Source organism: Mastigoproctus giganteus, chromosome 4, assembly GCF_048544385.1.
Source record: "Mastigoproctus giganteus isolate SK-2022 chromosome 4, ASM4854438v1, whole genome shotgun sequence".
NCBI lineage: Eukaryota > Metazoa > Arthropoda > Arachnida > Uropygi > Thelyphonidae > Mastigoproctus > Mastigoproctus giganteus.
This window is the reverse complement of record NC_143578.1, coordinates 44,237,608-44,265,509: the sequence shown is the minus strand read 5'-3', so window position 1 is coordinate 44,265,509 and position 27,902 is coordinate 44,237,608. Positions and strand designations below refer to the sequence as shown.

The following is a 27,902-nucleotide window of genomic DNA, read 5'->3' as shown; positions in this document are numbered from 1 at the left end:
CACAATGCTCATGCGTGGGCTCACGACAACCCACACAGTGTGTGCCCCCATGCGGCACAACATCGCTTCGCAATAAATGTATGGGCAGGTACGGTCGGTGACTGCTTAGTCGGCCCATACCCGTTACCATCCCGCATGAACTCCGCTAAATATCGGATCTTTCTTGAACAAGTTCTACCAGGGTTACTTGACGATGTTCCAACAAATGTGAGACGCAACATGTGGTTTCAACATGACGGGGTGCCTGCCCATTAAGGAAGGTGTGTTTGCGACCATTTGAACAGGCGTTTTGGGCGTTGATGGATTGGCCGTGGTGGACCCGTTGCCTGGCTCCCACACTCACCTGATTTATCGAGCCTTGATTTCTTTCTGTGGGGGGGCCCTCAAATCCATCGTGTATGAATCGCCTGTGGAGACGGAAACGGATCTCGTGGCGAGATTCGTCTGTGCTGCTGCTACTGTCAAAGAAACTCCAGGTTATGTTTGACTGCGTCCGCCAATCCATGCTGTGTCGGTGTCACGCATGCATCGCGTCTCATGGTGGAACCTTCGAGCATCTGTTGTAACATCATGAAATGCATCCATCTCATACTCCATTGTTAATATTTTATGTCAAATAAATATTTGCCACTAATTACTGTCTTGTGTCATTTCTGCTTCCTGTGCCTCTGCTACTACTACTTTCCCGTGATATTTCCGGTTATGGGTTCCTATGCGATTCACATTCCTTTAGATGTTACCTACCTCCTGTAAACGTTTGTACCAATATTTTTGAGACACCCTGTATAAATTATCAGGTGACACAGAAGCCTATGGTAGATATAAGCTAGTCTGTAATCAAGTCACAAAGGACGTTAGGCAAGGAAAGGCAGATTACGAGAAATCTTCGGCATAGGATGCAAAGAAAATCAGCAAAGACTTCTTTACTTATGTAAACTCTAGAAGGAAGGGGCTGAATCAGATTGGTCAACTTGATATCGATAGGTCGACTGTTGGTGATACTGCTTAGATAGCTGCCAAACTGAATGAGTATTTGCATCTACATTCGCACAAGAGGAATTGTTTAGGGAAGTGGAGGACAGAAACTGATTAAATTCTAACAGGGAGCTTAATGATTTTGTAATAACTGAGAGCAAAGTGGAGGAGAAATTGTTGAAGTTAAACAAAAATGGCACCTGGGGTGGATGGGATCCAGTGCTTTTTTTGGGACGGTACGGAACAGTACGGCGTACCGGCACCTTTATTCACAGTGACGTGTGACATTTGGATACAGTGCACTTCGAAATTTGTAATATTCCGAATTAACTCGGTAAGCACAGTTAGCATTTCTGGCCTTCAGGCTGTTTGTTTGTTATTTGGTTTTTAGGAGTATTAGCAACTAAGGCCATATTTCTCCAGGGATATGCGGTGATCATTCCCTGACCTTTCTGCATCCTCTGTATTTGGTGGTCACAGGCTCGAATCCTTGTCTAATCAAGAAGCGTGTGCTACGCACTGTTGCTCCTGCCCACCTGGCTATGGAGGCACCGGCCTTCAGGCAATTAGTGCTGCCCCGCATATTAAGAGAGCTAAAGGGATTACCATTCTGCAACTTAGTGGTAACTGGTAAAACCTATCCGACCACTTGTCCCACACACGGAGAAGTCGCGCTGGTAAAGAGTGAGCTGTTTTTATTGTTATTTGGTTTTTAGGAGCATTAGCAACTAAGGCCATATTGCTCTGGGATATGCAGTGGTCATTCCCTGACCTTTCCGCATCCTCCGTATTTTGGTGGTGACGGGCTCGAACCCCGGTCTAATCAAGAAGCGTGTGCTACACACTGCTGCTCCTTCCCACCTGGCTACAGAGGCACCAAAGAGTGAGCGTTTATGCTGTATTCCCAATGGGCTCTGGCCCACCTTCTACTGCAGTGGTGTCCAACCTTTTCCCGCACAGTGGGCTTATTCAAAAAAAAAAAAAAAAAAAATTGAAAGTTAGATTTCTTTAGTGTGTTACATTTTCCATATCTTGTTGCATTGGCTCATTTGTAGCCAAGTGGGCAGGACTGGCAGTGCGTAGCACACGCTTCTTGATTAGACCGTGGTTTGAGCCCGTGACCACCAAATACGGAGGATGCGGAAAGGTCAGGGAATGACCACCGTGTATCCAGGAGCAATATGACCTTAGTTGCTAATGCTCCTAAAAACCAAATAACAAACTTGTTGCATGTAAAAGTAAAATTGAAAATACTCGACTTTTATTAAGAATATTCTACAAAAACTTTATTATAAAATTATTTTTACTCATGTTATTATTTTTTACTTATTTTACTCACATTTTACTTATTTTTTTATAAACTTGAATAATAAATTTACGCTTAATAAACTGTGTTAATATACTTAATTTGTTGTTCTTATTCTAAAAACATTACTACTAAAGTAACAATATCAGAAAAAAAAAATTTCAGAGTACTTTTCATATCCTTTTAATTTTCAATTTTCCTGATAGTAAAGAATCAGTACCGGCACCTATTTTTTTACAAAAAAAGCACTGATGGGATCTATCCAATTATATTAAAGGAGGCAGCAAAGGAAGTAAGCAAACCCTTAGCCATAATTATAAGCGCATCCTTGGACTCAGAGGAAGTCCCCACCAACTGGAGTTGTGCAAATGTATCCCCAATTCATAAAGGGGGATCAAAATGGTGACACGAGTAATTACAGACCTGTTAGTTTAACTTCTGTTCTGGGTAAAATAATGGCGTCACTGGTTAAAGAAGCATTGCAGGATCTCTAGACAAGACTGCAGTAATAATTCAGAAACAGCATGGGTTTGTTAAGGGAAAGTTTGTCTGACCAATTTGATTGGATACTATGATGTGGTCACAAAAAATAATTTTGATATCATATACTTTGATCTCAAGAAAACTTTTGATACGTTTCTGCACATAAGACTACTGTACGAATTGGAGCAGTATGGCATTAAGGGCAAGTTGTTGCTCTGGATAAAAGAATGTTGAGTGGGAGAAGACAGAGTGGTAATCAATGGACACTGCTCTTCGTGGCCTATGTTATTAGTCCCCCCAGGGTTCAGCGTTAGGCCCGTTGTTGTTTTCGCTATTTATCAATGATACTGATGAAGGTATATCAAGCTTAATATCCAAGTTTGCAGATGATACTAAGGTTGGCAGGGTTATTAATGGCAGTAACGGCAGTGTGCTACTATAACAGAATCTAGAAAAGTAGGGCTGAGTAGTGGCAACTGAAGGTTAACATTGACAAATGTAAAGTATTGCATATGTGTACCAGTAACCCCAGATAACATACCAACTGTGTGGTAATACACTCAGGGTAGTGGAGAATGTAAAGAAACTGTGGGTAATTGTGCAGCCAGATATGATGTTTTCTGAGCAGTGCAGACAAGCTGCAAGAATAGCTCATAGTGTCTTGTCAATGATAAAGGAATTTTGCTAGCAAGGACAAGGAGGTGATTGTTCCCTTGTATAAGGCCACACCTTGAAAGCTGCCTAGAGGCCTCATTTTAGGAAGGATGTAGAGCTTCTGGAACAAGTACAGAGAAGGGTAACGAGAGTGGTGAATGGAACAAAGGGTTGCTGTTACTAAGAAAGGCTTGAGTTCTGCAAACTGCAGCATCTGCAGACTAGGCACCTGCAAAGTGATCTGATTCAGGTGTATAAGGCCTTGAATAGTTTGAGCAAGCTTAATGCTGATGGGATTCTTCCTCTTGCTCAAATTATTCTCCTTAGGGAACATAAATTCCAATTGAGGAAAGACAATTGTAGAATAGATGTGCGGAAATTTGCCTTTAGCACTGCATACAGGTTCCAACTATCAACCAGCACGTGGTTGGTAGTTGGAACAAACTTCCATCTGTTGTAGTGGAGGTCAACAACTTAAATAAGTTCAAGGCAGAACTAGACAAGCATTTGGAGTGAATGGATGGGTGAAATGGGAAGGGTTTTTTTTTGTCTGGCTTGCTTTCTTGCATCATATGCCACTACTAATGCTAATTTCTAACATTGTTTACTTAGATTTCAGAAAAAAAATTTGACTCTTCCCATATGAGAAGTTACTGTACAAGCTGATACACATTGGAATCACAGAGAAAATCCTTAGAGGGATCACAGAATGTCTGCAGGCAGGAGGCAGAGGATTATGATTAAGGGTTAGTCTTCAAATTGGGCTAATGTAAGAAGTGGCATTCCCCACCTGTAGGTACTAGTACTTCTACTTTTCATCATGCCTTGTATCCCATTGATGAAAAGATACAGATCATGATGCTAAGATCAGTGCCAAGCAGAACTTCAGTACAACCCAGACTTCAGGGGATAGTCAAAAAAATGACATCTATGCTTTAATGCAGCAAAATCTTACACATGGAAAATAGCAACACCAAAATAACTTACTTGGTGGGATTGAACTAAAAACAATAATAGAAGAAAGAGATTCGGCGGTTATGATATGGTTAGACTTGCTCTCCAAGCAGTGTTGACAGGCGGAAAGAAGGGTACATGGTATCCTAATGATGATTTATTGTATATTTGCTTGTAGAGATAAGGAAATCATAATCCCATTGTATAAGACAATTGTAAGATTGCACTTTTCTTAGGCCTCTTCTCCATACTGTGCCCAAGTAAATAAAAAAGATACTGCACTTTTTGAAAGGGTTCAAAAATGGGCAACACACGTGGTCAGATTGGTAATAGGGCATCTTCAAGAGGAAAGACTGAATATGTTGGCTACAGTGCTTGGAAACTAGTCACCTTAGAGGAGACCTGATTGAGGTGTAACAGGGCTCTAAGAGGTGAAAGTGAAATAAATAAGGGAAAAATTTTCACTGTTATAAATAACTGCAGAACTAGGGGCCACAAATTCAAATTATGGTTGGGGGAAAGAGAGAGGTTTAGATTGGATTACAGGAAGTTTTTTTAGTTAATAAGTTCTTAATTATCGGATATAAGTTGCTTCCATTAGTGGTTGAAGCTGACAGCTGGGGGAAATTCAAAGATCAGCTGGAGAGAGAGATGTGTACATAAAGAGGAAGTCAAATAAGTAGTTTATTTTGTTTTATTATTATTTTAAATAAATAAATTATTTTTTTCTTTAGTTGCTGAAGCAAAAGCCCAGGGCTTTCTCACACTATATGGCTAATACTGATACTAAATATTAGACTTAGATTTCTCAAGATTGTAATTCTCAGGAAATACATAAGCACAGGGTTTTCCAAAGAAGAAGAGAAGTTGGTTCTGTGAGGTTTGATTGAATAGATATTAATTAGCTGATGCACCTAACTGAATTGGCCTGAAATTATGTTAATTCAGCAGAGCGGGGCTCACTAAAATATCGATAATAGAAGGCATACAGTATAAAGTGAACATGTGTGATAGGAAGTGCAGTAAGAATGTAAAAAACTATTAGTTAACCTGACTGCTCTCTTTTGGGTAGAATCTAGAAGCCTGGGGTCACCCTGTCTTATGTGGGAACAATATTCCATGGTAGGGCAGATTTATGATTATTACTAGTAAGAGCTTAGATGGATTATTAGATGGCTACACAACATGAGACAAGAGGCTATAATTAATAGTTACTTGTCAGAATGGGTTAGGGTTATATTTGGGGTCTGTCAAAGATAGTGTTTGGTCCAGTCTTGTTTATTTTCTTAAAAACAAAAACACAGACAAAATGATATATAGCATATTGTAAAAATATGCAGATCATAAGAGTGGCTAATGACCAGTGTCAACCAGCAAACTTTCAGGACAATTTGGATCAGATAAGTGTGATAAGTGAGTCAGATAAGTGGAAACTATGTTTTAATACTACAAAATGTAAGATTTTTACACTATTTGGGAAATAACAATTCCAAAATAACTAGAAGACACTTAGAGGATCTAAATTAAGAATAATAGATGAAAAAAGGGATTTAAGGATTACAATACAGGTAGACATGAAGTTCTCTGTGCAGTGCAGATAAGCAGCAAGAAGAGCAAATGGTGTTCTGTTGATTTATTCAACAGTTCAACACAGTAATAGAAGTTAAACCCCTCTCTATAAGGCAAATACTCCAAGTAATACTATCTCCAGATGCATTTTGGTACTAGTGCTTTTATAGACTAGTCTGTAGGAACTTTTCCTTTAGATTGTGAGTTAATCACTGAAATGAGTTTCCTTCACATGTGGTTGAGGTGACAGCTTAGGAAACTCAAATGTGTGGACTGGTACCCAAAATGCATCTGGCTTCCTTGGACTTTATGGCTAATACCAATACTGAATCTAAATATACCAATTCAATAAATTCAGAACACTAAATAAAATTTCATGCAAAAAGAGTCTTTTAACCAGTGTTTCAACCAAGTGACACAGTGCATTATTATTTTAAAATTAATATAATTAGAAATAAGTTATTATACAAGAAAAATTCTGAAAATGTACGTTGTTACTTACAATATCTAGAAAATAGTCCACGTGAGGCCTTTTGTGGACAAAAAATCGAACAGGATGCCTATCTATGGTTACCTAGCAAAAAATATTAATATGCAAGTTAAAAAGGTGTAAGTTAAATTGCAACATTATGCAATTATTGTCTTTTAATTAAAATTTCCTAAGAAGCTGAAATTATAGATATTTCATTTTAAGTACTAAAATGATATATTTGGAAACTACAGCCACTCCATGACTTACATAAGGGTTTTGTTCCGCAGAACTTTATGCAAGGTGAATTTTACTTAAGTCAGAATTTCCCTAATTCTAATGCAGCATGCACAACTATGTGCACTGAATTTGATTGAAGCAAAAAAGAAATGTTCAACAAACATGTAAATGGAATTACTTATTCGATTTTTTATCTCACATGCAGGAAAAATTACAAAAGTGTACTTCGAAATGTACAATAAAAAGATTTAAGACAAATGCCAGTACAAACACCTTATAATCAAAAATAATATGAGATAATGTAAATAATGTGAGAATAATATATGACCCATATGATGAGTGAAGTCGTGTTTGGCAGCAGAAATGTAAATTGAAATCATCTAGGTGTGTAGGATGTCCAGGAGCATTATCTAATAGAAGGAAAATCTTGAAAGAAACGCCAGTCTTTACAATATTTTTCAACCTCTGGAATGAAACAGCATTTAAACCAATCCTTGAAGAGAGGATGTTATCCATTCTCTCTGGTTCAAATGGAAATGCATGAGGATTTCCAGAATGGTACACAGCGGTTTCAATCTGTAATCTCCAGCTGCATTAGCCCCAAGCAAGAGGCATTACCCTATCTTCTGAAGCCTCGAAACCTGGCATCGTCTTTTCCTCTTTGATAATGTATGTGCAATCTGGCATTTTTTCCCAATACGGAGCAGTCTTGTCAACGTTAAAAATTTGCTGTGTTGAATAGCTGCCTTCATTAATAATTTTTTTCAACACATCACAAAATTTCCCTGCAGCTGCAGAATCAGCACGGCATACTTTATTTCCTATGGGATGCAAAATAAGTTTCCATGATTTTTTTGTTTCCAATGGTGGGCAAAAATTTACATAAGTCGGGAAGTGGCCGTAATTTCAATTTTGTGACAAGAGAAAGCCATTTTTTGAGAACTATCAAATGTTTCTAACCAATGTTTTCAGAATGGAGTTCTTACACTTTTGCTTTAAGCGAGCAAGATTTTGCAGCTTACAATACGTGCGAGCACCATATATTAAAATATAAATTTTTTTGCTTAACGATTAAAATGCATTTTTTAATTTATTTTTTTAGTCGTATTACTCATACAAGAATTACATTTATCAATTAAAAACTTTGGGCGCTTATATTTATTACGTGTTTATTACCTTGACTTTGAAGAGATGATGCCAAACCTTAAAAATTAACTTCTCCATTATGAACAGATAATTGCAAATTTTCTTCCAGATAATGTGATGTCAAAATTTGTCCTTTTTTTGTTTTTGATTTTGTTCATTAATGAAAAAGCACTTTCACACGTGAATGTTGATCCAAACATAGGAAGTACTTTGAATGCTTCTCTTCATAATAAAGGAAATTTTTTGCAGTTGGAAGAAGCCCAGAAATTTAAAATAGTTTTATGTGTTGGAAAAGATATTCCAGAGCTAAAGACAATTGCATATCAACAAGTTTAACTCGGCAGCTGCTACTTCATTTTGATTGAAAATTTGTTCCAAGTTATTGATTTCAAAATTTCTGCAATTTATCATTAATTCAAATTACTCCCCAGCAGTTTCCTCTCAAATGCAACAATCTCCTTGTATAAAGCTATCACAAATTTATCTTTTCCCTGTAGCCTCAAATTTAACTCATTTAAATGGCCGAAGATGTCAACCATGAATGAAAGTGTAATCTTAAAATCTTCAGTAAAAATTTCATTAAAAAGGTTTTCTTTATCACTTTCTATTAGAAAAGCTTTTACTTCTTCAAACACCTTCCAAATTCTGGAGAGCACCTTTCCATGACAGCCAACCAACCTCTGTATGGGTAATAAGATCAGAATGCAGTGTTTGAAGACCTTCCAAAAATATTTTCAGAAGTTGCTTATTTAGTAATAAAATGGTTCATGACTTTAACAATGACTTCAAGACATCATATAATTTCTTTTTGATCTTTCATTCGTGAACACAAGGCCTCAATATGAATCAAACAGTGATAATGTACACAAAATTAGGTATCCTTTAATAATCTCTATTAAGATAAGCAATAAGGCCTTTGTTTTTACATATCATGGAGGGTGCATCATAGGTAACAATTGATACAAGTTTACTCGGATCAATTTTGTGCACTGTGAGGAATTTCATAAGTGTGTCATATACATGTTTTCCAGTTGCATGACCAGTAAGTGGCAAAATGGCCAAAAAATCTTCTTCACAGCTGCCATCATGTTGAATCAAACAAACAAAGCACATGAGTTGTGATCAGTGTTGAATCCAGGGGTGAGTTGCACCCCTGGTGGAATAAAATTCCCCCCAGTGAAAAAATAGTAATTTTTATTTTATAAAACACAAATTCAATAAATTTATGTCAAATAAACATAACATGAAAAATCACATCAACTAATGTGGTATTTGTTAGGTGGTACACAGCGAAAATAAATCATTAAAATTCAAAAGACATGAAATTTTCAAAATAATTAAATGGGCAATTATTTCTGGCTGCACAAATTGTAACTAAAAGCCACTATTTCAAGTGTCCACATTTTCGTTTTATGGTTTTCAGGTTCCCTTTATTTTCACACGAAATATCTCTTGATAGTATTTCACACAAATGGTCTACTTGTGACTAATTCTTTGTTTGTATATCGCAGACAAGATTGCAGGTCATGAATAGGTTCCTGACAGATGCTATTGTAATTGCAATTATAAAGTGTCCTGCAGCTTTCAGGGGAGTCTGCAGCCACTAATCCAATCGTCAGCAGTTTTGCTTTATGGTTTTCACATTCTCTTTGTTTGTTTTCACAGCAAGGGTATACTTGTGGCTAATTCTTCCTTTGTATACCACAAACAAGATGGTTTGGTTGCAGCCTATAAACAATACATTTTATATCCTTTTTATTATATATGCATCTGTACTGTAATATTGAAAGATTGCATGAAGACAAGCTTAGAGGGCCCGAATGAGTTATCGGAAAAATTAATAAATGAAGTGACTGATTCTACACATGCTAAGAAAAAAGCAAAGAAGAATAAGATTATTACAATACAGTACGTGAATGTTTGATTATAATTTGTGTAATTTTTTTCCCCAAATTTTATATATATATATAAATTTATATTTATGCATATTATGCATAACTATAAACATACAGATTTGTTTGTAACATATACATATGTTGCAAATATTAAATATTAATAAAAAAATATACTACTATGTACCTCCCACCCCTGGTGCAAATGCTCTGGATTCAACACTGGTTGTGATATGCCCGAAAGATCAGTCCATTCTTCAAGTGCCAGTGAAAAAAAACACTCAACTTTCGATTCTACCTACTAATTCATTGAATATTACATCTGCCATTTTTTGAACTCTATTTGAAACTACCATTACTCAAAGGAATATTTTTGGGGGAGCTAATCAACGTAGCTTTCTGTTTTTCTGGTAAGACGCTAGAAACACTTCTAATGATGACACTTCACAATTTTTTATTATTTCATCACTAGTGTAGTAAGACAATAATTCTTTGCAATTATATTTGATTAGCTTCATTGGCTAACATTTTACTACTATTAGCTGGACCTAAATTTAAAATATTTTTGTCTTTGAAGTTTCTTTTTGAAGTTTAGCTTTTCTAATATGACTAAATTTGGGAAAAGCTTCATGAAAATTCCTATGGCATGTTTGGTAACGTCTTTCACAATTCGACTTCCAATAGCCAGCCAACCATGCCTGACATAATAAGCAAATTACACCAGTTCCACTACTATTATCTATTACCAAATAATCATATTCCTAAGAAGACTAAAATTAATACTTTTTAATTTTTTGTTTCTTTGCATCTGAAACATGTAAGTCTATATCAGATGAATATGAAGGTAGTGTTAATGCATCATATTTGTTTCAGTTTCATTTTAAAAACTTATCCATTATGAAATGGTTTTATAACTTGAATTAAATCTGTTAAAAGAAAATACATTTAAGCATTTGCATACAAAATCAAAAGATTTCTTACTCTAACACTTTCATCACCTTTAAAGTCAGCACTTTACATATATGGTACCTATTGCAATAGCAGCACAGCTGAGCATAACCCGTAGACTACTGAATTCTACAACATTATTACACGAGCCTATGCTATTTCGTAGAATTTGAGGTGTCGGGTGAAAAAAAAGGATTTTATAATGAAGACTGGCATGGGTTTTTGTAGAATATTCAGAAAGTTGAGAAATAGAAAGCACTTTTTTTAAATACAAAGATTTATATATAAATCTTTTTTAGTTTCAGTGAAGGTGCTCACGAGCATCCATTTTAGGATCAGTAGCGAGCAAAATTTATTTTTTAAAGAGCACAAGGGTGCTCATGAGCACCAGGTTAAGAATCCCCGTCTTAGAGTGATGAGAGATAAAATCTCATTATTACAATGCTAGAGTATGTGCATGATTTTTCATTTTTATATTTATTAAATGGAAAAAGTAAAACTTCTATCATAAAACCTGACTACCTTTTTCTTTCTGAAACCTGCTAATTACTTTTTATTTGATCTCATCCCCCAATGGACTTATTTTATTTATTTTTGTGGGGAATGCGAATTGGTCACAATTTAATATACAATTTGATATCAACTGTTTCTAATCAAGTACAAATGAAATACTGTACTTATTGTGTGAATTGAAATATCAATAATGCCAGTGTGTTAATAACTGCAACTGCATTGTTTGTGGTGATTATGTGATTAAAGAGCACAAAAGAATATTTTATTCTCTAATCAAAAAAGCTTAGGATTTGTATTTTGGCCCCCAGATATGAGTTGTGCATACTGTGCAGTGACAATCTGAGAATAGTAAAATGGAAAAATTAAACATATTGCCATTCACAGTTCTAATGATATGGTGGGAACAAAAGGACCATTTTGAGGACTGCTGCTTTTGCTTAACCAAGGTAGCTATCTTTTCACTGAAAGGTAAGTATTGTTAGTATTAGTATTGGCAAATGATGGAAGAAAGCAAGTTATACAGCATCAGCCAAAAAAAAAAAAAAAAAAAACACCCTCCCATTTCACCCCTCCATTCATTCCAAATGCCAGTCCAGCTCAGCCTTAAATCTATTTAGGCTATCAACTTCCACAACAAAAGATGGAAGTCTGTTCCACCAATCAACTACCTGCTGGCTGAAGGCAAATTTCCGCACTTCTATTCTACAACTGTCTTTTCTCAATCTGAATTTATGTCCCCTATGGAGAGTAATTTGAGCAAGACGAAGAATCCCATCAGCATTAAGCTTGCCCAAACCATTCAAGACCTTATACACCTGAATCAGATCACTTTGCAGGTGCCTGGTCTGCAGATGCTGCAATTTGCAGAACTCAAGCTTTTCTCGTTGACCTTCTCTGTAATCGTTCCAGATGCTCTACATCCTTCCAAAAATAAGGCCACCAGACCTGTACAGAGTACTCAAGGTGTGGCATGATCATTGCCTTGTATCACAGGATAATCACCTCCCTGTCCTTGCTAGCAAAATTCCTATATATCATTGACAAGACTACATGACCTGACCTGGCAGCCCATCTGCACTGCTCAGCGAACTTCATATTTGGCTGCACAATTACCCCCAGGTCTTTTTTACTTTAAACCACACTGAGTATAGTACCACACAGTTGGTACGTTTCTCTTTGATTATTGCTACCCATACGCAGTACTTTGCATTTGTCAATTTTAAACTTCGGTTGCCACTTCTCAGCCCATTTTCCAAACTTATCTAGATCCAGTTGGAGTAGCATACTGTCTTTACTGTGGTTAACAGCCCTGTCAACCTTTGTATCATCTGCAAACTTGGACATTAACCTGATATACCTTCATCAATATCATTGATAAATATATAAAACAACAATGGGCCCAACACCGAACTCTGGGGAACTCCACTAATAACATTTGTTCACAAAGAGCAGTGTCCATTGATTACCACTCTGTCGTCTCCCACTCAACCATCTCTTTATCCATTGTAGCAACTTACACTTAATGCCATACCTCTCCGATTTGTACAGTAGTCTTCCATGCGCAACAGTGTCAAAAGCTTTCCTGAAATCCAAGTATATGATATCAAAATTATTTCTGGCATTCAGCTTCTTTGTGATTACATCATAGTATCCAATCAAATTGGTCAGGCAAGACCTCCCTTTAACGGGCGCCTCTGTAGCCAGGTGGGAAGGAGCAGCAGTGTGTAGCACATGCTTCTTGATTAGACCAGGGTTCGAACCCGTCACCACCAAATACGGAGGATGCAGAAAGGTCAGGGAATGACCACCGCATATCCCGGAGCAATATGGCCTTAGTTGCTAATGCTCCTAAAAAAAAAAAAAAACAAAAAAACCTCCCTTTAACAAACCCATGCTGTGTTTTAACGATTACTGCAGTCTTGTCTAGATGATCCTGCAATGCTTCTTTAACCAGTGATTCCATTATTTTACCCAGAACACAAGTTAAACTAACAGGTGTATAGTTACTTGTGTCAACTTTTGAACCCCCTTTGTGAATTGGTGATACAACTGCACGCCTTCAGTCCATGGGAACCTTCCCCGAGTCCAAGGAAGATCTCATAATTATGGCTAAGGGTTTGCTTATTTCCTTTGATGCCTCCTTTAATATAACTGGATAGATCCCGTCCACCTGAGGTGCCTTTTTTATGTTTAATTTCAACAATTTCTCCTCCACTTTCCTCTCAGTTATTACAAAATCACTTAGCTCCCTTTTAGAATTGATAAACTTCTGGCACTCGCCTCATTGAATAACTCATGTGTGAATGTAGTTGCAAAATACTCATTTAGTTTGTTAGCCACCTGAGCAGGATCATCAACAGTTGAACCATCAATATTCAGTGGACGATTCTGATTCATACCTTTCCTTCTAGAGTTTACACAGGTAAAGAACTCTGCTGTTTTTCTTTGCATCCTTTGCCAAAGATTTCTCACAATCTGTTTTTGCCTGCCTAATCTCCTTTGTGGCTTGGTTACAGACCAGCTTATATCTATCATAGGCTTCCATGTTACCCATTAATTTATATATATCCCATGCATTTTTCTTCTCTGCGACATGTCTCATTAGTTCATATGATATCCATTTAGGCCTAAACCTTGAACAGTATTTCTTAGTTGGAATGAAAAGCCTAGTAGCCTCCAAAATTAAGTCCCTGAAGGCTTCCCATTTAGAATTCAATGTTGGTAACATCATCAGTTGATCTCACTGTACAGAATTTAAAAACAGTCTGAGACCCCTGTAGTTACCTTTACGAAAGCAAAAGCCCTTCCCTTTAGCCTTGATGGTAGTTATATCTTTAAGTAATTCCCATATCAGTACATTGTGATCACTGTCACCCAGTGATTCCTTTATTTGCAAAATTCTTAATGCATGAATAATCACTGCTGGTAATCAGATCAAGAGTATTACTCCCTCTGGTTGCCTCTCGAACATGTTGCTGTAGAAAACGTTCATCCACAAAAGTCTTGCTAGTGTGCAAGTGACCAACTCACAAGTTCCAGTCAATATCTGGAAAGTTAAAATATCCCATTATAAGACATTCTGATTTACTGGTCCACTATTTCTCTGCACAATTGCTCATTATACTCATCAGATTCATTAGGCCTATAAAACACACCTACTCTCATTTTTCCTTTCCCAATGCTTATGTCACACCGAACAGACTCAAAATTGCATTGTCCACCAACATCAATTGGATGCACTTCCTTAGATTTTTTTTTTTTTTTTTTTTTTTTTTTTGATTTGGTAGTTGTTGGCGCATCGGCTTCTGTGGCCATATTGCACCTCCCAAGGTTTTTGCAGTACTTTGATCCAAGCCCGAGGCGGGAATCGAACCCGCGACCTTTGGTTTGCCGGGCAGGTATTTTACCCACTCGGCTAGCCCGGTCGGCTCACTTCCTTAGATTTTATGTGTTTCTTAACTAACAGTATAACCCCTCCTCTTTTCCTGTCTATCCTTTCTGTGCACATTGTACTCCCCAAATTCTAATTCTGCACTGCTTATATCTGTGTGACACCACATCTCTGATATCCCAACAATATCTGCCTTTGATGTCTTGACTAGCACTTCAAGCTCATCAAATTTATTAACTATATTCCTTGAATTGGTCTACATGCAAGTATATATGAACCTGTTTCTACTCTTAATTACCCTAACACAGCCTATGTATTTATTTGTTCCACTATGACTCCCAGCAGTCCTGGAAATCTCCATTGCTTTGCTTTCCAGGCTGCTGCTCATTCTAATAGAAGGAGTGCAAGAATCACTTTTGCCTCTGCCTACAGGTTTATAAAACTACTCTGCATTCTGCATTGAAGCTAGCTAGCTCATTCTGATGAAATAAATTCCTAAGTCACTTCAGATGAAGATAAACCACAAATGGAAGTGTCCAACAAAGACAAAACACATATATGAACCCAAGGAAAATCAAACTCATATGGAACTAAATGGCTTGATTTGAGACTTAAATCTTTCTAAGAGTCAAGCTGAACTCTTGGATTACAGGATGAAACCTGCTTCCACAACACACAACCATATCTGCATACTGCAGATATGGCTGTGTTGTGTTGTATACCAAAAGGACTTAATACACCTTTTTTTTTAGATCTCATTTCTGCAGGATGGATACTCCAGGTCAAAGATATAACGCAAAAACTACAGGCTTTTTATAGATATCAAAACATTGGTATTTTTGTACCAATTGGACATGCTTCCCTTTTTGAGGGAAACCTATGAATATATGAATTTGTACTCAAATTAAAAAAATAATAATAATAATAAATAAATCACAGGTATACTGGAAAATTTGTAGTGACTTAAAAGTGCTTGCACTTTTATTGGGTTTATAACTTGGTTTCATGAAATTTTACTGTGTGAATGGGAGAACAGAGAAAGGTTTCCGTTATACTGTTAAGAATTGGTCACTTCAAACAACATATATTTTTGGACAGAAAAATGTTTATCATCCACCGCTCGTTGATATGGAAAAAATTTATTTTGCCCTCTCGTATCAAATTAGGCTTCAATAAAAAGTTTGCAAAACTGCTGCTGGACAAAGAAGGAATATTCATTAGTCCACAAATTGAGGTGTAAATTAAAGGCAGTTGTTTTGATGATGACTTTAATGTACGTAAAAAGCAATATGGAATATCTTCACAGCCCTCTAATTAGAAAAGTTTTAGTAATTCAAAAAAATTTTAGAACTCGTTAACCAACTTCTGCAGGCGCCTCCATAGCCAGGTGGGCAGGAGCAGCAGTGCACAGCACACACTTCTTGATTAGACCGGGGTTCGAGCCCGTGACCACTAAATACGGAGGGTGCGGAAAGGTCAGGGAATGACCACCGCATATCCCCGGAGCAATATGGCCTTATTTGCTAATGCTCCTAAAAAACCAAATAACAATAACCAACTTCTGCAAGTGTTGTAATATGAGCCTAAAAATTCATTTTTTACATTCTTAATTTTTTACAGCAACAAACATGGGGAAAGACTGCACCATGACATTTCCTGCATAGAAAAATGTTATAAAAGCAAGTTGTCTGCAAACATGCTTGCTGATTACTGATGGACACTTATTAAGTCAGGAGGGAGGGAGGGACATATAATAGCAAAAATAAGTGCTCAAACCATTTAAAGCTAATAAGAATTTATATTTTGTTAGAGCTTGTTAAATGATTTTTAAATAAACTAGTAAAACAAAATTGTTAATTTTCCCAAAAACCAGATGTGATATCAAAATGAAAGTTTGTGTTTAGCATTAAAAAACACATATAAATAACCTACTTTATTATGGTTTTTTTTTTTTTTTTTTTTTATGTAAACCCCAAACACGAGAGGTATTAGAACCTATAGTACTTAGTACTGTGCTTGGGTTGGAGGTTGAGAAGACGAAAGAAGATATTTGTTGACATTGGACTTCTGTAGACTGTAAATTTCATGAAATACGTATGAAGGAAGGTTGTTCCAGAAAACGGCAGTTGAATGAATGAACGAGGAAGATGAAAAGTTGGTTCTGTGAGTTTGAAGTTGGACAGTAAATGGATGTTGGCTGGTGGCGGCACGTGATCGGACTGTTTTGAAAGAGAGAGTGGGAATTATAGAAGCCAATTCAGAAGAACAGTGCCCATGGAAGTATCTGTAGAAGAGGCATGCAGCAGAAACAGTAAATCTATGAGACAGCGAGTGGAGAGACTCTGTTAGAGATGAATCATTAATTAACCTAACTGCCCTCTTCTGAATGGAATCATGAAGCCTGAGAGAGGTTTTGTGGGCACCACCCCAGATGTGGGAACAAATAGAAGTTTATGCGAAAAAAATAGAAGTTTAAAATTTGTTGGCTAGCATTATTCAAGCTCTCACCAGTTGTTATCTTAGGCATGGTGCAGTATATGTGGCAAGAACTGAAATTCAGACTTTCTACTCTACATTAAAATTTATTTTGCTATTATATGTTAACCTGTTAATAAATATAAAACTAAAATTTCTGTAATCATTGGGCATCCAAAGTTTATATGTAGAGCTTCTGAAATGTTAACATACTGTATATCAGTATTTCTCAGCTTTTGTTTTTGGCACTGTGGATCTTTTCTGCAGACCCCGCTCCACAAAAAAAGTTCATTATTGTTTGCTTATATCACTACAAATAAACATACATATTTTAACACTAAAGTAAATAAACAAAATTTTTAAATTCTGTTCATGGCTTTCTGATTATATAAAAAACTTTTATAATTTACTTCTTTTTTGGATTTGAATATGCTCACTTTTGGAAAGGTTGAAAGGAATAAGCAGGATTTAAATGATAAAAGAAATGGTTAAATGAACAGTATTTATAGTGCAAGGATTCCCAGCCCAAGTCAGTTCAAGCTCAGGAAAGGGAGGGGACCTCCAGCAGGAAATATTTTTTGAAAATTATGTCAAACATGCCAATGACGGATATTTGCACATTACATCAAAGGGAGAGAGAGAGAGAGAGAGAGAGAGAGAGAGAGAGAGAGAGAGAGAGAGAGAGAGAGAGAGAGAGAGAGAGAGAGAGAGAGAGCGAGCCTGCACACCACTCTTTTTAAAATCAATCATATTTAGTACTTAAAAGATGCTTCAATTTATTTGATTTCAGCAATTTCTGGAAAGAACTATTATGCATTGTGACTTTTCCACTCCAGCTATAATTATTAGCATATATATAATAATTAACAACACACTGCTGTACTAATAACAAACGTGTACACGTTACAATTGTGCAATAAGCAGCACAAATTCAGTGCATTGTGCATTAACTGTGATTTATGCAAGGACATAGAAGTAATATTTTATTAAATATTATTTATCAGCATTTTACTAAATATAACATAAATACAGGTATAACAAAAACATAGTTTTGCAACCCTTATAAAATATAATGGTGACTCACGTGTGGCTGGTTTTCTCTATCAAACTTTGTATAGAGAAATAAGTTTAGGATAATTTCCTCCTTTGAACTGCACATGATCACGAAAGAAGAATAAACAATTTATATACTGCTGAGTTAAGTGTTAAGAAATATAGATAATAGCTGCAACTGATCAGAGTATCATTCATTTATTATTTAAATTTATTTAAGTTATGCCATATTTATTTTAATTTCTTGTATACATATCCAATTCCTGACTAACACAAGTTCCACCAACATAAATTTGGTGTAACACAGGTTTTTAAATTAGGGCTGGTTTTAGACTATAACAGCCGGTCATTCAGTTTAATAATTTCTCCACAACTTTTTTATGACTGTAGAAAGTGAAAGCGTTGTGTTTCTTCAGTGCATATTTGTTCATGCACCCTCTCTCACACATCTCACAGTCTCTGTTTGGACGGTCCTCTCAGAACCCCAAAGAGCTCAATATTTTAAAGTTATAATTTGCATAACTTTACGGTATGGTAACAATCAGAAGTGCAGTGACAGATTTGGTTTGGTTTGGATTTTATTGGCGTATTAGCAACTAAGGCTATAATGCGCCAAAACCAGGTAATATCTAAAAATTTAACATCTCAGTGACCTAATTAATTAGGCCACCATGTCCAGATCTAAAAACATAAATAAATAACAATAACATATAAATTTTAAATACGATTAAAAACCTTTATTGCTTTCAAAAAGCTAAAAATAGCAGACACGTTGTCATTGTCGGATAAAATCTGACTGAGTGTATAAGGCTCAGTCAGATGATTAAAAGCGGTAAAACGGGTGCTGCTAAAATCTGGACAGTCAATTAAAAGGTGTCTGATCGTTAAAATTGTGCCACAGGACTCACACATAGGAGGGTCATCAGCCCTCAGCAAAAATGAATGAGTCAAATGACTATGTCCTATGCGGGTCCGGGCGAGAACAACTTCCTCTTTACGATTCCTGCGCAGACTAGACTGCCACGGTTCAATTACAGGCTTTATACGATATAATTTATTCGCAGTCTGTCTATTCCACGAATCCTGCCATTGGGAATGTATCTTTTGGTGTATTATTTGCCTGTAGTCTGTATAGGGGACTGACAGGCAGCAATTATTATTGGGAACTGCTGATTTGGCTGCGGTGTCAGCCAAATAATTTCCCCTAATCCCAATGTGGCTGGGAATCCAGCAGAAGCGGATATCATATTCACGTTCATGGAGAAAGTGAATCTTCTGCTGAATGCTAGACAGAACTGGATGAGAATTATATCTCACAGATATTAAAGCCTGTAACACGCTGAGAGCGTCGGAATATAAAATGAACCGTTGGTATTGGCATTTACTAATGTGATCCAAGGCTAACTCTATAGCGTGCAGCTCTGCAGTAAATATGCTGCATTCAGAGGGAATCTGCTCTGTCGTAGTGCTGTCTCTAAAGACAGCAGCAGATCCCACATATGATTCCGACTTCAAGCCGTCTGTGTAGACTGGCACGAAGTCAGAATGTTCAGTTCGGTGTGCTGAATGAAGCTGCAGGTAGACAGATGATGGAGTGTCCGACTTTCCCCAATTTCTAAGGGACAAGTCACATGCCAGGGTGGAAGGGGTTGCTTTGGTGTTTGGGCAACCTTGTCTACCTTGATATTAAGTTCTTTGAGTAGCTCTTGGAGACGAATACCAAAAGGACGATTGGCAGTCTTACGGGTGTTATACAAATTTTCCCATCGTGGCTCAAAAACGAATGACCACGTGGGATGGTCTGGCAGGGATTTCAGTTTTAAAGCGTACTTTACAGACAACTGCTTACGTCGAAAGAATAACAGCGGTTCATTTGTTTCGACATATAAGCTCTGGACAGGAGATGTTCGAAATGCTCCAATAGCGGTGCGGAGAGCATGATGATGGACAGGGTCCAGCCATCGAAGGGCACTGTCTCTGGCTGAAGAATATACCTGGGACCCATAATCTAATTTCGATCGCACAAGTGCAGGTGCAGTGACAGAAGAAACCAGGAAATGCTATAACGTTAGAACAAAAACTGGATAGTCTTGTTAGTCATCCCAGTTAAGGTTGTGATCACAGAAAGGGTGCTTGTGATCTGGATGGAAAATCTAATGTGGAGAATTTCATTGGCTATAAGAGAAAGGACTATAAGTCTTTTTAAGACTGGAATAAAGATTTTCCCTTGAGAAAACTAGGATGGAATTCATATCAAGAAATAGCTGGTTCAATTTTAGAGCTTGCCAACGGCATCAAAACATATGGTAAACCATATGTTGTGAAACTGTTGAAATGGCTATTAATTATAGGAGACCTGGCTATTTCTGATACAGTGGTTGCAGAACAATTTCCTGGAATATACATACATATATAACTTAAGGAATACTGCAAGAGTGTAACTAAGGAATATTGCAAAGATGAAACTATGGATTTCAAGATTTTGTTAGTGTTGGATAGTTCTTGAGGATGTCTTGCTACTGTGCAAGCATTAACCAAACATATTATATTTGTTTTTGTCCGAATGGTATTTAAGCATTAAAATTCTTATCAGTGTAAGTAACAGTAATAGGTATTAAATTATTTTCTCTATCTTTATCATTGTTTCTTTTCCCTAAAAATGGGTAATATATAATAAATATACTAAAATAAATATAAAGCACAAAGCATTAATGAAAGTATAGTTATAGTAAAGGAAAAAAAACAAATTTATGTTATTTCATATGGAAAATTCATGTCTAACTAATATGATTTCACCCTACATTCAATTTTTTACGAGTGAAACCATCATGTTAATCAGGGACTGGGTATATTCGATATTCACATTAGCAGTCTGATTAAAGCCTGGTCAAATGGTTGGAACAGTTCTCAAAGAGTGACAGAGATCTCTTTGGAAAATTATATTCATTCCAGTTTGCAAGTGGTGTAAATACATTTTGATGGATTAATCTTGGATTAAATGTTAATTTAATTTTTAATACCAAAATCCAGTTGCTGATTAACAGGTGGAAATCCACAGACTTCAGTGGATTTCCATCTGTTGCGAGGGTGGTTCAATAAAGAATCATCCTGAACTAGCTGCAGAGGTGCTAGCCTGTTGATTCTTGGCACAGGTTTTAGTCCTTCTCTACACAGCCACCATGCAGATTTACACATTTTTCCCCATCGATGGATGAGGCTATGGATACCGCTTTTGTAGAAGTGGTGAGGTTGGTCTTTGAACCATGACTCTGTTGCAGAAATGACTGTCTCGTCATCAGTGAAGTGGGTCCCCCGAAGAAATGATTTGAGAGAAGGAAACAAGAAGTCCAATGGTGCAAGATCGGGTGAGTAGGCTAGATGGGGCAGTATTTCATATCCACAAGAGGCCGCTGGTGTTGTTGCAATTTCAGAAGTGTGAACTGGGGGCATCGTCTTGAAGCATTCTCACGCCTTTGGACAGCATGCAATGCCTACACGTTTTGATTTTCTCTCGTAATTTTCTGAGTAAGTTGGCATAATAGGCACCTGTAATTGTTCTACCTTTTGGCAGGTAATCAGTCATTATTATGCCTTTCTCATCCCAAAACACTGTCAGCAAGACCTTTCCTGCTGACACTTGGACCGTTGTCATCTTGGGGGGGGGGGAGAACCATGATGTCATCATTCCATGGACTGCTTTTTACCTTCAGGGCCAAAATGGTGTATCCAACTTTCATTCTGAGTGATTCTGAGCATAGGGCTAACAACTCTTGTGATTTCTGTTGTCGATCAGCCTTCTGGAAACCAGTCAATAATCAGGGAATCCATCTTACACTCAATTTCCATAAATGGAGTTGGTCATGAAGGACTGTTTCAACAGAGCCCACACTAATCTTTACCTCCTGGGACAATTCATGCACAGATATCTGGAAATCTTCCATGATTAACGACTCCACTTTTCTGATCATGTTGTCATCGATGGCTGAATGGGGGACGACCTGGAATGGGCTCAGATTCTACCGATGTCTGACCACACCTAAACTGTCTATGCCAGTGCTTCACAATGCCATAGGATGGGACTTCATCTTTATATACAGCAGTCATCTCCTCGTGGATTTCTTTAGATTTCCCCTTCAAGAACAGATACCGGATTACAGCTCTAGCTTCCACTTTGTCCATAATGCTACTTTGTCACACGTTCAGCTCTGTAAGATAAAAACAAATTAAGACACAGGGCTGAAATTTTACACCTTTAGTATAGAGATATGTATGATGCTACACACAAAATATCATGACTCTGCAATATGTGGAAGTAGGTGAGGGCGATTCTTTATTGAACCACCCTCGTAAACCACCTGAAATCATTGGATTTAATCACATTATCCTATGATTAAATGCAACCAAACCGGGTATATAATATTTATATGAAATTACATAGGCACCGTTACTTAATACATTTGCTGCCTGAATGCAAAACTGTGTCAAAACAAACTGCAATTTTTTTTTTTGCCTTAACATGCATATGCACCCATTCAGTCGCACTTGATAAACGAGTGCTGCAAAAGAAAATACACAAGAAATGACAAGTGAGTGATATTGGCACAGTGACTGAACCATGGGCTATTGCATTGGCTGGGATTTTGCTTATTGTCAATCACATTGTCTAGAACAGGGTTTTTCAAACTGCAGGTTGCGACTCTTTATTGGGTCGTGACTAACAGAAAAAATGCACAGAAATGTTTGGAATACAGCTTATAAAATAAAACTTTTCTGAAAGCGGTTCATTTTTCTTTCCGCTTTTTTTTTTTGATATTCTCTGGAGACCAGTTTTTCAGTTCCGAATTACTTCAGAAAGTGTAATGTACTCATAATGATGTGGAAGGTTTATCATAAAGAAAATGGTGTTACTTTATTCAGTATTAAGAGTTAAATTCTAAATTGTAAAAAGAATTGCATTGTACTGATATAGTTGTTCCTTATATTGTACTTAATGCTGTATTGCTATGGGAATAGGGGAGAGCAGAGTTCCCAGTATGGCCCTGGAGTTCTCTGGAAAACCAACAAAGACGCTGGAGAGATAAGGACGCCAGCCCCACAGCGAACAGTCAGTGGCTGGCCAGAGGGCATTGCTGGGGCACGGGTTTGTGCCGTATGATTTTTTAAAACTTTAATTCTTTACTTTTTTATTTAACTTCTTTAATTTAACCACTACAATTTACAGATCGCAGCACCCTAACATCTAAACTGACAACAAGAAATTACCCTTGAAATGGACTGTTTTATTATTAGTAAAAAGAAGAACAATGAAGGAACAGAAGTGGAATAAAGTTCAACAACAGGTACATCTGAAAATGTAATTTCTACAAACATCGTGAAAGTTATTAACTCTAACCAGCAAACTTTGACTTCTTTTGAGACACCTGATAAAAAGGTAATATTAAATTCAAGATTCTATAATGAGGAATAATTAAAATTTGGTTTTATAAAATGGGTGGATTCAAATGAAAATGACAGGCCTCAGTGTATAATCTGTAATGATATTCTTGCCAATGAGAGTTTGAAACCCTCAAAACTAAAAAGACATTTGGAAAAACAGCACCCTGAAATTGTGAATAAGCCCTTAGAATATTTTCAATGAAAGAAACAAGATTTACGGTTATCAGCACAAGTTTTTACTCGTTTTACAACTGTTAATGAGAAAGCTTTACTGTCATCGTATCTTGTTGCATATTGTGTGGTAAAAGAGAAACTGCCTCACACATTTGCTGAAAAATTAACAGTTGTACCTGTCAGTGACAATACAATATCACATAGAATTTGTTCAATTGCAGAACATTTAGAAGCAATGCTTATTATGCGACTGCAGTCTGGCATAGATTTTGCAATACAGCTGGACGAGAGCATCAATATTGCAAATTGTGCTAAACTTTTATTTTATGTCAGATATGAGTGGCAAGATGATTTTGTGGAGGACTTGCTAAGTTGTTTAAATTTGACTTCGTATACAACTGGCTCAGATATTGCTGCATTAGAAAATTGTCTTGTTGAGCAGTATAAATTAAACCTAAAAAACTGCAAGGGGATTTGCTGCTCCATTACAAGTGATGGAGCAGCAAATATGACCGGAAAACATAGTGGAGTTATTAAAAGATTTTTAGAAGCAACTGATAACAATGCTATTTGGAATCACTGTTTTATACATCGACAAGCTTTGGTGTTGAAGGGAATTTCGATGAATCTTAAGGATATACTGAAAAAAGTAGTTAAGATTGGGAATTTCATTAAATAGTATAATATTTAAAATATTCTGTTCAGAGATTGGAGCCGAACATAGCCACTTACTGTATCACACAGAAGTTCGTTGGTTGTCACGAGGTAGGGTACTTAGCAGGGTGTACGAACTCAGAAATGAGATTCATATCTTTTTAATGGAAAGAAACAATCACTTGGCACAACTTTTTGAGGATGATATTTGGGTTACCAAATTGGCTTACTTAACCGATATTTTTGGTATTCTTAATGAGTTGAACTTAAAACTTCAAGGAAAGAATGGTAATATATTCCAACAAATTGAAAGGTTCCAGAAGATGTTAAGATTATGGCAAACAAGACTTAGTATTAGTATTAGTAATGGCCGCATGGTGCAAGAAAGCCTATGGCTTATGCTGCACCAGCCAAAAAAATAATAAAACAATGATAAAAAAAAAATAAATAAAAAAAAAATAAAAGAAAAGGAAATTAAACCTATCATCCTATGTGTTTCCCTCACCCGAAGGTACTATCCAGATGACCTTTGAATTTCCTCAAACTGTCAGCCTCTACCACCCATGTAGGCAACTTATTCCAGTAATTTATAACTCACTGGCTAAAATAAAACTTCCTGCAGTCCAATCTAAACATTTCCCCCCGTAACTTGAATTTATGTCCCCAGTTCTAGCATCATTTATAATCTTGAAAATTTCGTCCTCATTCATTTTACTGATGCCTCTCAGAGCCTTAAACACCTCAATCAAATCTCCTCTAAGGTGTCTAGTTTACAAACTCTGCAACCCACATATTCAAAGTCTTTCTTCATAAGGACGCCCTTTTGCCAATCTCACCAGGCAAGTTACCCATCTTTGCACCCTTTCAAGAAACTCGATGTCTTTCTTTAGGTGCGGTCTCCATACTTGAACACAGTATTCTAAGTGTGGTCTAACAAAAGCCTTATATAATGGGATTATCACGTCCCTATCTCTACTTGCAAAAGTTCGATAGATCATCGATAGGACACCATGGGCCTTCCTTGCAACCTGTTTACAACGCTCAGAGAATTTCATGTCTGACCGTATCGTAACACCCAAGTCCCTTTCCTCCAGTACTGGGTTTAGTTGAACTCCACCAAGTGAATAAGTTATTTTGGGATTACTGTTTCCCAGGTGTAATACCTTACACTTTGTTGGATTAAAGCATAGCTGCCATTTTTCTGACCATTCCTGAAGTATATCTACGTCTCTCTGAAGAAGCTTAGCTTGACAGTGATCATTAACTACTCTACCAATTTTAACATCATCTGCAAATTTAGACATCACGCCCTCTATCCCTTCATCGATGTCGTTTATGAAAATTAAAAACAACAGTGGTCCTAATACTGATACTTGGGGAACTCCACTTCTTACATCAACCCAATCTGAGGAATAGCCATTTATCACAACCCTCTGCCTCCTGCCCTGAAGCCATCCTGCTATCCATCTAAGGATTTTCCCAGTGATTCCAACCTGTTCCAGCTTATAAAGCAACCGCTCATGTGGGACTGAGTCAAAAGCTTTGCTGAAATCTAAATAAACAATGTCAAAATTATTCCCTAAATCCAGCTCGTGAGTGACCCTTTCAAAATAGCGAACCAGATTTGTTAAACATGATTTTCCCTTTACAAAACCATGCTGAGTATCCTTGATCCTGAATGATCCTGAATTCCACCCTTGATCATTGCCTCCATGATTTCCCTACCACTGAAGTCAGACTGACAGGTCGATAATTTCCCACTTCACTCTTAGAGCCACCCTTATGTATGGGAGATACATTGGCACTTTTCCAATCTAACGGTATCTCCCCAGAGTCTAGTGATGCTCACATAATTAGCCTCTATGGTTCAATGCACTCACTTGCCACCTCCCTTAAGATTATAGGGTATATTCCATCAACTCCAGGAGCCTTACTGGCCTGTAGGCTCGAAAGTTTTTTCATTAAATAACGTTGCAAAATTTCAATATCATTAATTACATATTTTTCAACTTCGCTCCCACAATTTCCCATTACCACAAAAGGTTTTTCATTTGTAAATATCGATGAAAAATAACTGTTGAGTTCATCTGCAACAGCAGCTGGTGTATTTAATACTATCCCCTTTCCCTTACATAAAGGTCCGATCTGGTTTGTCCTGCTCTTCTTGGCATTTATATATGTGAAGAATTCCTTATCCCCCCTCTTTGCTCTGTTTGCTAGTGATTTCTCATAAACTGCCTTTGCCTGTCGAACCCTTTTCTGTGGCTCTATTACAGATCATCTTGTAGCTGTTATAGGCTTCAGTATTTTTTATTGCTCTGTAACCTTTCCATGCCACCTTTTTCTGCTCAAGTAATGCAGCAACTTCACTATTCATCCAACTTGGAACCCTCCTCGTGGAGTATTTTTTTAATGATAAATACACATTCAAGGCATCTGTGATTAATGTTTTAAAAGCATACCACAGTTCAATTGTATCCATTCTCTGTGCGATATCTACCCAGTTAATAGAGGCCATGTCGTACCTTAAGGCATCGTAATTTCCTTTTCTGAAATTAAAACCCATTCCTTTGCCTTTTACTACTGCTACCTCTCTCGTCATCATCAACCGTAGAACTCCGTGATCACTTCCTGATACTGGTTCCTCTACTGTCAGCCCTGTTATATCATCTGATTCATGGGTGATGAGGTCTAGGTTATTCTTTTCCCTAGTACTTTCCCTGACATGTTGATACAAATAACAGTCATCTAGTTGATTTAAAAATTTTGTTCCCCATGTCGAGTTTCCTTCCCATTTACTCCAATCAATTAGAGGCAAATTGAAATCACACATAATAAGACATTGGGCTTACTTGCCCATTCCATTTGCATGTAGAGGCTTTCGTCATAATCTTCACAATCACCTGGTCTGTAGATTACTCCTACTCGCATTATACCTTTGTTTCCAATTATCTCACACCATACAGATTCCATACTAGCATGTGAAACGTCTGAATCCGGGAAAGCTATCGTCACACTCAGGCTGCTTCTGATAATAAGCATTACCCCACCACCCCTTCTATCAACCCTATCCTTCCTAAATACATTATACAAGCCGTACTGAAACTCAATCATCCCCAATTTACGGGTGGCACACTTCCAAGTCATCGACCTACCTATTATATGTTTCCAACATTGTTACAACACACTGAGGAGAACATTGTCAATGAAGATATTTTAAGCAGATTAAAACTGGAGATACTGTCACATCTCACTTCTCTATCTCAGAGTTTTAATAATTATTTTCCAAGGGAGAAATGCAAAACAGTAAAAAAAAAAGCCTTTGGATAAAAAATCCATTTACTTTTCAAAGTCTGAGTCAATAATCCAGTTGAACACTGAAGAATTTACACTGAAGAATGATCTTGAGAAATTAAGTTTGTCGTCATTTTGGATTAAGGTTAAAGGAGAATTTCCACTATTAAGTAAAAAAGCTATTTTGATACTATCACCTTTCATGACTACTTATTTGTGTGAACTAGGATTTTCAACATTAACTCAATTAAAAACAAAAGATAGAAACAGACTCAA

The 27,902-nt window shown here is 37.0% G+C and overlaps 1 protein-coding gene across 3 annotated transcripts in view; it reads right to left on the bottom strand.

The window, feature by feature from the left end:
• Positions 1-27,902, bottom strand: part of Dd (CTD nuclear envelope phosphatase 1-like protein dullard) — a 124,827-nt gene that overhangs the window by 30,344 nt on the left and 66,581 nt on the right. For 2 of the 3 annotated variants that reach the window (XM_090371521.1, XM_090371520.1), the window contains one exon: positions 6,444-6,515. In XM_090371521.1, the coding sequence (XP_090227647.1) occupies positions 6,444-6,515 (72 nt within the window). Of the gene's footprint in view, positions 1-6,439; positions 6,516-27,902 lie in introns of all 3 variants that reach the window. The other variant, XM_090371522.1, reaches the window with a different exon arrangement.